The sequence below is a fragment of the Protopterus annectens genome, chromosome 3.part0, assembly GCF_019279795.1.
Source record: "Protopterus annectens isolate FY-2018-M chromosome 3.part0, PAN1.0, whole genome shotgun sequence".
NCBI lineage: Eukaryota > Metazoa > Chordata > Ceratodontiformes > Protopteridae > Protopterus > Protopterus annectens.
Window position 1 is genome coordinate 1,971,239,699 of NC_056731.1, and position 12,595 is coordinate 1,971,252,293.

A 12,595-nucleotide genomic window follows, 5' to 3' on the forward strand; every position below is an offset into this window, starting at 1 on the left:
TGACAACAGATTTAGATTTTGCCTACAACAGCAACTCTGAAAATACTGTTGCTGTGAGCTGCACTCCAAGTACAGATTTCGATGCCTCCCATTACAAGTGGTACCTACAGTCACTTGCAGAGGTGTCACATACCTTAGAAGATGCAGAATATTAAGAAGAAGAAACAATATTCTTTACCCATGAACAAAAAATGTGACAAAGAAAATGCAGATAGAGATATATTTCCCAAAAGTGGTCCTACTCTGCATAAGTGTCATCTAACTGCAGTTGAGAAAATACCATAGACTCCATTTGAATCATCATGTTTGACTACTAATCCTTCCTGCTCTCTGTTACGCAGTTCAGTTTGAAACAACAATATTAATGAGATTTTCCAACCAGCTAATGTGAAAGAAACGTGCATTAAGCAAATTGTGAGAAGCAATTCAAAAACTAAATGCAGACGTTGTCAACCACATGTGGTTTTCATCTTTCTGTTGGTTAACCTATTGCCAGTCCATATGTTCTGTATATTGGTGTTATTGCCATGGTGCATTGATAAGGCAACTCCTCACATCTCATCACTGTGGTGAGCCCACATTCTGTATGACTGGATGCAGTGACTGGAAGAAAGCATTTCAGAAATTTACTAAACATCAAGAGACAGTGTTTTACCTTGAAGCTGTTGAAAAGTACAGTGCTTTCAAAAAACACTAGAATGATCATTGATAGTTGACTCAGCCAGCTGCACTGTAAGCACAGGTATAACTGAAAAATGATTTGTTGTTCTGAAAGCAGGTGAAATCTGTGAAATGTTTAGTCAGGCAAGGACTGGTGATTCATGGAAAAGAAGAAGAAAGCAAATTGAAACAGATGATACAGGCAAGGGCAAAAGATGTACCAGAACTGAAGTGGGTGCAGGAGGGAATGTATCAGACTTTGGATGTTGTGAATGAAATCATGGAGATCACGGCTCAGTTTCCGTGGAATTTCTTGCAAGAAATAAGATTTAAATCTAAATTGTATTCCATAATAGCAGATGACACTCAGGACATAAGTCAACATGAGAAGATGACATTGTGTCCAATGGGTGCCACTACCACAGTTTACTACACATGAAAGATTTTATTGGGATTTATAAGATGGAAAAGACAGATGCAGAATCAAACACAAATTCACTGAAAGACATTTTGGTAAGGTGTAATTTGCCACTGCAAACCTAGGAGGACAGGCATGTGATGGTGCTGCCAGTATGAGTGAATGCATTTCTGGAACTGCTACCAGAATTAGAAAAGTCAACCCACTAGCCCTAAATGTCCACTGTGCCAACCACTGTTTAGCCTTGGCATTGCAAAACTGTGCCAAAACAAGCATTCCCATTGAAAAAGCCCCCTGTTATTTTCATGAAGCCACTGTTCTCATTTGTCCATCAACTCGGAGAATAGCTTATTTCAAAAGCATGGCATCAGGAGATGATGACCCATATAATATGGCAAGACTGCATTTACTTTGTCCAACAAAACGGATAGCAAGAACAAAGAGCATTAAGGATATTTTAGCCAATTATAAGAGACTGTATGACACTTTAGAAAACCTTCAATGTGACAAGACGTTATATATGAAGTAAAGTCAGGGGATTGTTAATGATGATGACGGAGTTTATGGCCTACTTTGGACTTATTGTTTTGTACAATATATTCAGTGTATCAGAACAAGATTCAAGTATCTTCCAAGCAAAATTTTATTTATTATTTATTTATTTTACATTTGTAAACTACAACAGCTATAAACAGCCTCAAGGTTAACTTACAAAGGCAACCTGACAGTTTTGGTTTTGATAAAGTGTATAACAGCATCAAGAAGAGAGCCCAGCAACTGCAAACTGTTGGAAACTAAGCTTCTGAGACAACATCAAGTCCCAGCAAGGTTACAGGATGGCACAGCACCTTATCACCATGATTCCACTAAAGACTGGTACTGCCAAATGTACTTTGAGTATATTGATGCATGTCTTTCTGAACTCAGCTGTCATTTTCATCAGGAAACACAGACCTTGCTGTGTTCAATGGAGAATATGTTGCTTCAAGCAGGTAATGGCACTTCATTTGCAATCCCACCTGAAGTTGTGAGCATGTATGAAGGTTAAGACATAAAACACTCGACAGCCTGTTTGCAGAGCTGCAGCTGCTCCCAGAACTTATACAACAGGTATTCCCAGACATGAGGACTGTATTGCCAGTTCACACTACAACTGGTGCCTTAGTAGACATGGACTGCCAACAGCAAATGCTATACAAAGAAATAATAAAACTCCTTAAAATTTACCTCCATGTTCCAATGAGTACAACAACTGGGGAAAGGACATTTTTAAAGTCATACCTAAGAAGTACTATGACAGAGAAGAGGCACAATTGCCTAATGCTTCTGCACATCCACAAAGCAGACCACAGATAAGTTAAATTGTATAGAAATTCTCCAGGAGTTTGTGTTGAGAAATGAATGAAGACACCTCTTTGTTACGAAATTGTAAAGTAACATGTTTTAGTTCAGTGCTAACACTTGATATCAATTTCCTGGTGCCAGCGAATGAGTATATTGTGCAGGAAGTCATACAAATTAACATATAATGCTATTCAGAATTGTTAGTGAGGTGTTTTGATCCTAACAATAGTATTATAGGTCAACTAATTGCTTAAAGAGTACTTGCATATTAAAAGTCCGTACATCTCTGTTCTTCAAATGCCTGCTGTTCTATATTTAAATAAGTTCTCCTAGTGTTTGACTTGCTGCAAATTGCTTTTAAATAGCTTCACTTAGGTACAATGTTTGACTCACTGTAATTTGTAAATAGACTGCATACAATAGTTGCTTTCTTTCAGTATGCCATGTTGTCCTTGATACATTGTTAATTGAATTCATGCTATACTAGATTCCGTTTGCATCCTACATTTTCACAGAGTGTACAGTGTTTTGTCTTTTCTTTCATATCTTTTGTACTTTGGCTTGTTTTGGTATTGACATTGTGTACCATTCCACTACTCTGTGTTAGCTCAGGTCATGGTTAAAAAGAGTTGTTTGACCAATCCACTTAACAGCTTATCAAATAATAAATAAGTACACCATAGAATGTTTTCTGTGCAGCTTGTAACTATCATAGTTTAATCATCCTGTAATAAGATTTGGTTAGGTTGTGTGGCATTGAAAAGGTGTATGCAGAATCAGTAACATATTCATTAAAAGCTGTTTCAGTAAGGTGTCACTGGGCAGTAAAAATGCAGATGCATTTACAACACAGAATTTGATTATTCTGAATGTCCATTGTGATAATCACTGCTTTTGTTTATTGCTGTGAAATCTGTGTAAAAGTAAGCATCATTGATGAAACCCCCTGAAGTGATTTAACATGCTGTCATGCAGTCCTTAATGCCAACTGTATGATCCAGCCTAATATAGTAAATGGAATACTTGCCTTGCAGTTTTATGCTAGGTGATATGCAGATGTAGTATTGTTATTTAAATTTCTAGTTTCTGTCATGTGGTACTATATCCTACCAATAGTGTTATAGTTCTGTTGAAACATGAATTACCTCAGTATATGGTGGGTGACATGTTTATAGGTTCATAGCTTCATAGGAGGTTACTAGGCTAATGTAATTCCCTTGTTCCTTAGTTGACCATGGTTAGATGGTGATTGTTAGCAGAGAGAATCAGTGATCATCACCAGCTGCCCCTGTTCTTGATGGACATAGGTGCCACCCCCAGGGTGAATTTATGGTCTCCCATCCAATTATCAAGTTTGTACTTAAGTAGGGTCATTGAGGAGCTCTGCCTCATCTGAAGTGGGAGTTTGTTCCAGAGGAGCAGCACTCTCTGAGAGACGTATCTGTCTCTCCAACATGTTCTGTTTATGTCACAGGCTAGGCTGAGATCCCTGGAGCAAGTGACTCTTGTCCCATTTCATTTGTGGACATGCAGCATTTCTATTAGGGCAGGGTCAGAGATCATTCTATAGGCCAGGCACAGGTTGTCTTTCTCCTGCTACATATTTGTATGCAAGCTTGCATTTTATTTCGTTATTGTTTCTTAGTCTGGATATGGATAGCAACTGGACTTAAAACTAATAATAAAGAATTGGATAGCAAAGAGTGTATGATGTGTGTGCGTGCTCTTCCAAAGTTAGAAACAGTATTTATTCTCCCCAGCTATTGGTCATGTCTCTCAATCTCTTAGAGCAAGAAATCTCGATAAAGCCATAAATAAAAATGAGACAAAGGCTCACAAATTTGGACAATTTTTAAATATTGCTCTTACAAACTTGGAAAGTTGATAGAATAACAGGTTTTGCATTAGCATGAATTTGCTGAAGAATATGAAGTCTAAAACTCGAATGTCTGTCATTATTTTTGAATTTCAGGCTTTAATGATTTACCACTAAGTTCCCACCGCAATTCTGTGAAAAATGGACCAAAAATATGATGCCAAATTCTGGACATTTTGCAAAAATCTGTACAGTTGAGAGGTATGCTGTTATTACATGCCAAGTAAACTGTAAGATTGGACTTTGTGTTTAATTCTGACCAGAGATGTGACAGCCCATTGTAAATTTTATTATGCTAGAAATATAAAACAGTTTGCATATTTCCAGCTGCGCAACAGAAAGTGTAAGATAAACTGTGGTCAAAAAGTTGCTCCATTGAGTGCCTGTTTACAAAGCTGTTACAATTGTTTTCTCTGTACGGGTCAAGTACTGCATCAACCAAATGCCACAGAACAGTCAAATTATTCTATTCCTGCTGTCTGCTAATTCCTTTGTCACCCTTTCTGGTAGGGCTCATAAGTGGGTAGTTCAGAATGGCATGCTTGATTTAACAGTATGTTATTGCATCTGTGACACACACCAGCATGGATCAACACTGGTTGGTTTCATTTACAATTTATTTGCACTCATTGCTATTGAAACTTAGCTTGCATCACAGTAATGCTCCCATTATGGTAGCAAATAACTAAGAAAATTGTCCTTTTTGGATTACTAAGTGCACTTCTTGCTGCCCCCCCCCCCCCACCTCCACCCCACAGCATTCACCACCTTCAGGCATCTCTGATAACCTGTTCAAAAGCAAATAAAGAGCAAAGACAAAGGCAGGGGTTAGAGGAGAGCCTTTAGAGTGAGGAGCATCATGCGTTAGTAAATGTGAGCTGCAGTATAGTGTAAGGACGTGTGGGGGTAGAAATGATGATGTACACGATGTGGCTGTTCTGAAAATAGGGAAGAGGCATATGAGGGTCATAGGAGAGCCCAGTAGCAGGAAAGGCAGAAAGAAAGACCATGGGAGCCAAGGAGGGCTTCAACGTAACTGACAATGGTGCTTCAGACAGAACAAATACTCTGGAAACCACAGGCAGAAGGCCTAATATAGGAAATAAAGTTGAACTACAGCTACAGGAGCAAAGATGTATCCAAAAACATTATGAGAAAATGCTTGAGTGGATATTTAAAACAATGTTAGTCAAAGTGCAGTTCAATGCCAGGAGAGAAAACTCAGAGAAGGAAGAGCTGAGTGTGTCTCAATATTAAAAGAAGAGGGTTAATCATAGTCAGTGAAAGGGCACTCCAAATGTTGAAAAGGAATGATGGGGTGTATAATTAGAAGCATGAGAAAATCAGGAAGAGGACATCAAATTTGGTAAGAAAGGCCAAATTCTGACAGAGAATTGTTAGCAGGAAGCATGGAGGGAAGACATATTTCTTTCTACAGACAATACACTGAAAGAAGTTGAAAACAGAGCTTTTCAGATTTCAGGAAAATTCCAAGGACTATAAGTTTGCTGATAAAGAATAAATGTCATTCTAGTTGATTTTTTTGCCTATGAATTTGTGAAAGAAATGGAAAGGAAAGTGCCAGAGTGGGAAGGGGATAAAATACAGGTACATAGATGACAGTCTGATACCAAAATAAGCTTTAGAGTAGGGCATTAAAGAACTTGTTGCTGACAGAGCATATGTCTCTAATAGTATATACATTCTAGAATCCTAAAGAGATTGGTAGGTCTACATATTGATTCCATATCAGTTTGGTCTAAGACATATCTATGAATGGGTTAAGGGAAACAAGCAAATATGGTATATGTAGGCATCAGAAAGCAAAGAAAATAGGGGAATGGTGTTAGAGTGCCAGAAAGCTGTGAGACCGAGATGGGACTTGTGTCCCTGCATGGAGAGCCCTGGACATAATGTTGTTTGATATCACCATGCTGAATATCACAAAGACATCAAGAAAATGTTAATCATTTTTATGTATGCACTGCCAGGAGTGTAGAGACAGCAGATGATTTAGGTAAGCCAGCAAAGGTATCCAAAAGGATCAACAAAATAGGTAGATATTTTCTCACTTTATATATATGTATATATATATATATATATATATATATATATATATATATATATATATATACCATAATCTTTACGATTCAAAGTTGCTTATCTAGTCTTGAAAATGTCCACACTTTTCATTAAGTTAACGGTTTATGAAGACAGTAGTAATATATAAACTGTGATTGATTATAATGGACATTCTCTTTGCAGTGACACATGTCCCTTGTGTTATTAATCCAATATTTTTAGCTTTTACTCGAGTTGCTTCTTTCACATTTAAACTTGGCTGTGTGCTGTGTGGTGGCAATGTGTTGTCTTGCTGTTAAACTGCCTCTCCTTCATCATTTTAAGTTTGTTATTCCATGTACATGCCTATAAAAGCAGAAGGATTGTATACTGAAAGGCATAATAATATGGTAAGATCGTTGCACTGGAGACTGTGCAAATATTATAACATTGAAGTAGCTATAAACATGAGCCACATACCATTACAGAAAATGAAGTTTATATCACATGAGATCACCAATTATCAACAGTACAAAAGTAGATGGAAGGAAACCAAATATAGTAGTCTGTGAAAAGAAGACAAAAGTAACATTAATCATTGAAATTGCTACACTCAGCGACATCAATATCTTATGTGCAGAGAGACAAACTCATAAAATACCCAGATTTTCAGGCAGAAATGAGTGCAATGTCGAGGAAGGATACCCAGAGACTTCCAACTTTAGTAGGAGCAACGGGTCTTATAAAAAGAATTTACAGTCATACTTATATATGTTACCAATACATGTAACTCTGCATGAATTGCAGAATGTGTCGATACTGGACACATTGAGGGTGCTGCAAAGAGCACTTCTGGCTAACATCAAAGATTAAAACAGTAATAATTTCATGAACTTTAACTGGGTCCATTCCCCTCATGGTATTAGAAATCCAAAAGACTTGGAGAAATTAAGAAAAAAATGAAATAATAATTAAGGAAAAAGGATGCAAAGGGACCATTAACTCTGAAATTTGATAGTAGGCACTATTAGATTTGAAATTTGAAATAAAAAGAGAATGTGAACTGATATATATATATATATATAATTTGAAGTAAAATGTCTGGAACTGTAATGATAATCAATATTTACTGACTATAACTCATCACTTTTTCTCAAAACAATTTCCAGTTTTAGGAAGGTTGGAGCAAAATTCTGAGCCAGAATTAGGGACATCCTTAAAACTTATGATAATTGGCAGGTACGGTGTATATTTTTAGAACTAGGACCCTCACTTTTCAACATTTTCAAAAATAAGCTAAGCAGTAGTAATAATCTTGTCATCACAGACGATTCAGCCCTCACTTGTTCTTCACCCATCCTGCCTGTACTCCAAGGAAATACTTAAATGTCATTCACTGCAACAGAAGCATTGTTATCCAACTCCCAAATACTTCTAAGTCCAAATAAAACAAAGCTAATGCTTTTTACCCCCAGAAATTGCATTTTACAAAATCCTCCTCTAACATCTACTCAACCGACAAAAACGGGTTGGAAAGTATTTCTCAAACTAAATTGCTAGGTGTCCTAATTGATGAAAAACTAAAATTTGACAAACATTTACTACAAGTCATTTAAAAATGTGAAACTAGGTCCCTCTTCAGAGATAAATACTGTTATAAATTCCAGCAAACAATCCATAGCCTTTACCTACCTTCTCACATCTCTCATGTAAACTTCACCAATAATTACAAACTTTAGTAAAGCAGACAAGGCAAAACATGAAACATGCTACACCAAAATAGCCAATTCCACCACAAACACTCCCCTCCTCCTACATAACTCATCCCTTCCCTGGCCTTAAAAGATTTTAACCGGCTTGAGCTTCCTAATCAATTAACTAACACACAGCAAATCACTGCTCATAAATTTATTTATACCCCAGAACATTCTCTCATACTTCAAAACATATTACAGCCCTATTCTAGTAATAGAGAGCTTAGATTCAATAACATATCTCAATCACTCATATCAAAATCCAAAAATAACACTCCACTCAAACTGTATTGCCAAACTCCATTGCTTTTTTCATCAGTATGAAAGACAAATGAGTCTTCTCTAAAGTTCAAATTAAAAAAAAAAAACTGCATATCACTGTGACACAAAGTGGACCAAGGTCACACCCCTAGCACCTCATATAACCCCACTCACCTCCTGCCCCTTTCTGCCCATTTCTTGATGTCATCTTCACTTCATATGAAGAGAAACATCTTCTTTTTCCAATTCAATATGCTTTTTTCTCCTGATTTACAGTGCTTTTCTGTAAAAAAAGCAAAGTAAATCCACAGATTTAACAAACTCTGACAGTCTGTTTCTTTTTTTAAACAAAATACCAGAGTTTGTACCATGTTTTCTAGACTACCAGACAATTGGTTTGATTTCTCGATAGTCTGGAATAACAGATTGGTGTCAATGCTATCCGGTTCTGTATTACCCCTGGTTAGCTTCATCCAATTTCTCTGTTCCTTCTTTCATACATCATTTCCACAGCTCATCTATTCCCTGTCTTTAATTTTTTTCTTTTCCCCGTTATCCATCCTTTCCCTGTACTATAATAACCCTCTTTTTGTCTCTTTGTCTCTTACTCTGCATTTTCTACTCACGTATTAGTAGCTTCTTCAGCTTATTGACTGTCAAAACTAATATCTCTATTGTTTAATATATCTTTTCCTCACAATGCTGTAAATTATAACATTTATATACTACTGTACAGAAAAACTACTAAAGCAAACAAAAATGCTCTTATATGCCTACAAGCAATGTGAAAAGTTCTGGAATGTTACCCAGTGTTGCCCAAAATGGGATTCTACACCACTCTTAATTTCTTAAGTAATTTTCTGTATTTTTTCATGATATCAATCTCATGCATAATTTTATGTAATAAGTATGGTTTTACTGTGTCTACAAACTACGTTTTTCTTGCTTTCTATATAGAACCGAAAAATGCAAACTTTATTGTACTTTTCTCTGTGTAAAACTATAAATGTAAGCTTACTGGAGCTTTTCTCCCCGGATCTCCACTGAAAATGGACTGTTGTCTATTCAGACTTTCCCAGTAAGCAGAGACAAATAAGTAAATTAATTTCACTTTTTTGACTTTTCAGGACAGTAAATTATAGACTGCATACAGTAATGTCTGGATTCAGTTTGATCTGTAAATCTTTTTTAAAAAATTCTAAGTTTAATAAAACCAAGTTGGGTTATAAAAAGGCTTGTACCTCTACAAAATGTCTTGAGCCTACAATTTAGTATTCAGTGAGATACAGTATGTAATTCCTTTTGGGGCATTCCCCTAGGTACATTATTGAAGCTTTTCAGGCAGTTTAAAGTTTGTTTAGATGTATACTTTTTAATGATGAATGAATATGCTGTGCTATAACAAATTCCTATGCATTTGAACCATAACATTATTACATGGATACTAGGCTATTGGCCTGAAGAAACTTTTAAGCCTAGCCAAGAATTTCGCCCATGTTCTGTTTGACATATTCCTTGTTGATTTTACTTTTCTTAGCTCCTTATATATGCTGTATTCATGTTGTTTCAGGCAATATGATGAGGTAATTGCCACTAATGAGTTAAAGTTTGATCTTCTGACACAAGGAAAACTTTTTCCTTTATGTAAGATTTCATTTTTGAAACCATTATAAACAATATACCCCCAGAATACGACCCAGTAAAATACACTTCAGTATCAAGATTACTGTTCCATAATTGCTGAAATGTGTGTATTTCAATCCTACTTAACTTAAAAATTCTAGATGACAGTGTTTTCCTGCAGTTAAATTTATACTTTATGCATTGGTTTTCAGAAAGGACTGTATGATTCCGTGAAGATTGGCTACACTGTTGGACACAGTTTGTCTCTCATTTCACTTACTGTGGCGATGATCATTCTGTGCCTCTTCAGGTAAGTTATTACTTCCAAAAATGGCAGAAGGTATGTGTTGTATGCTGCTCTCTTTTTTTCATATGGGACCCTCAAAAATGTGACTTCCACTGAAGCAAAAGGGTATATTCCTTCTGCCTAGCTCATATGCATGAATTCTGAGCAAATAATTTATATTTTCTTTTTTTTTTCTTAATTTAAAACAACTTTCTGACACTTCAAAGCCTTTATATATATTTATATATATATATATATATATATATATATATATATATATATATATGTATGTGTATGTGTGCGTGTGTGTATATGTTGTGTATGTGTGTGTGTGTGTGTGTGTGTGTGTATGTTGTGTATGTGTGTGTGTGTATATGTATATGTGTATATATATATATATATATATATATATATATATATATATATATATATATATATATGTTGTGGTGTTCAGTTATAATGCAAAGAAAGTATATGACTTAAAGTAGTGTGAATAATTTAAAGCTACGGCACAAAAGTTAAGCTATGCACTAGTAAAGCTGGGAGAATAAACTGTGTTAAAGCATTATAGCTGAAACAAGGATCTATGATAAAACTGTTTGTAAGCACATTGGTGCTAATGAATCTTTGTACAGATTGTGAATGCTGCTCTGTAATATATAGTAAACAGTGGAGAGTGGCAAATATGAAGCAGAAAGAATTAGTAATGAATAGGAATAAATGTTTTGGTAGCCTGAAATAAGCCATTAGGGAGTTATATATGCAGAGCGTCCAGGGTCTTTACTTCAGTCGTGATCTCTGTTACCGCCTTTATGGATTTTGCATGAAATCCTCATGTCTGCAAGGGATTTATTATGGCAGTTAGGTTTCCTCCCATCTTCAAAAACAGACAGACTTGTTTTGACCAAACAAAACTTTTTGATATGGCATATATGTTGTATTTATCCCTGCCCTAGTATTCTGGCCTAAAAGAGACTGAGACATTCACTTTACCTAGTTAACAAACATACAAATAAATAAGTACGTGTTTATATATATGTAAAACTCTGTATACATGTTAATATTTTTGCAGTGAAGGGACAATGGCTTCCATGTGTAATTACCCAGAAACTGAGAATAAAACTCCAGTTTCAGTATTCCAGAAATAATCACACAGTGGTTACACAGGCAGGTTGATCAGTACTTAATTTGTTCTCTAAGCACTTTATATCGAGGGTAGGTATGTCATGTGTGTATGTGCACAGACATGATAAAGCAAAAGGTAAGGATGTTTGTCCTGTTCTGCTGGTAACATGTAATTTAAGATAATTTATTTTCTGCATAATCTGTGAAAAGAGAAATTCTCAATTTACTTCAATCCACATGAAAAGAAAGGAGATGGTCACTAAAGCATATTTTGGTTGTAGACTATTTATTTTATTTTATTTTTGTGTAGTTTTATTTGTATGTTGTTATTTTATTAGTTGTGATGCACATTGTCCTATTGTGCACATTCATTAGTGATGTGTAAACAATATTTATTACATTTTAAGTTATTTATGTGAGTGAGGGACAATGATATATTACCTGGTAGGGAGTAGCATTCAGTACCCTAAAGAATGACGACTATTAAACTGAGTCCAAAAGGAGAAGTGACTGCCGCTAGAAAGCGCTCAACATAACAGCAACAAATGTGAATAACAGAAGAGCATTGCACCAGATAATAAAACTTTGGCTGTAACTTCAAACGTACTGAATATCCAATGTAGTGAACATACAGCTTCAAATGAAAACTTCAGTTGTAAGCTCTACTATGCTGAGTCCACGATGTATAAACATAGCTTCACAACCACAAAAGCCAAGTAACACTTAGGTTAAAGTTCTACAATATTAGGACAAGTAGATACCATAAAAAAACATAAAAAACCAAGAACCCTTCTGATGTAAACAAACGGACAAGCGCTTTCAGCTTTTTCAAGCCTTCTTCAGATCCAAGTAAGCCAATAGGGTTCAATGTTTAAAAATCAGTAGCATCCAATGAGGCAGACTTCACAAAATGACGAGTATCAGACAATCAAATTGTTCCATTGGCACACACCTCCATGTTGTTACAACAAACATTAGTTTAAAACTATTTATTAGAAAATAATAAAATTCTTATGTTCCTGTTAAAATTAAAATAGTGAGACACATATTAAATCATTTTCTCAGAAGGGACCATTGTAAAAATCCTTAGTCAGTTCTCACTTAAAGACGAAGTCCACATATAAACCAAAAAATAAAGGATAAAATAAGAAAATAAAAGAGGTAACCGTAAAGGCACTCCTTGCTGC

The 12,595-nt window shown here is 35.6% G+C and overlaps 1 protein-coding gene across 1 annotated transcript in view; it reads left to right on the plus strand.

Annotated features, from left to right (window-relative positions):
• The window catches only part of VIPR1 (vasoactive intestinal peptide receptor 1), a 2,416,152-nt gene that overhangs the window by 1,350,753 nt on the left and 1,052,804 nt on the right, over positions 1 to 12,595 (plus strand). Inside the window, exon 5 of the mRNA XM_044066065.1 lies at positions 10,210 to 10,307. Coding sequence (XP_043922000.1) covers positions 10,210 to 10,307 — 98 coding nt within the window. The remainder of the gene's footprint in view (positions 1 to 10,209; positions 10,308 to 12,595) is intronic.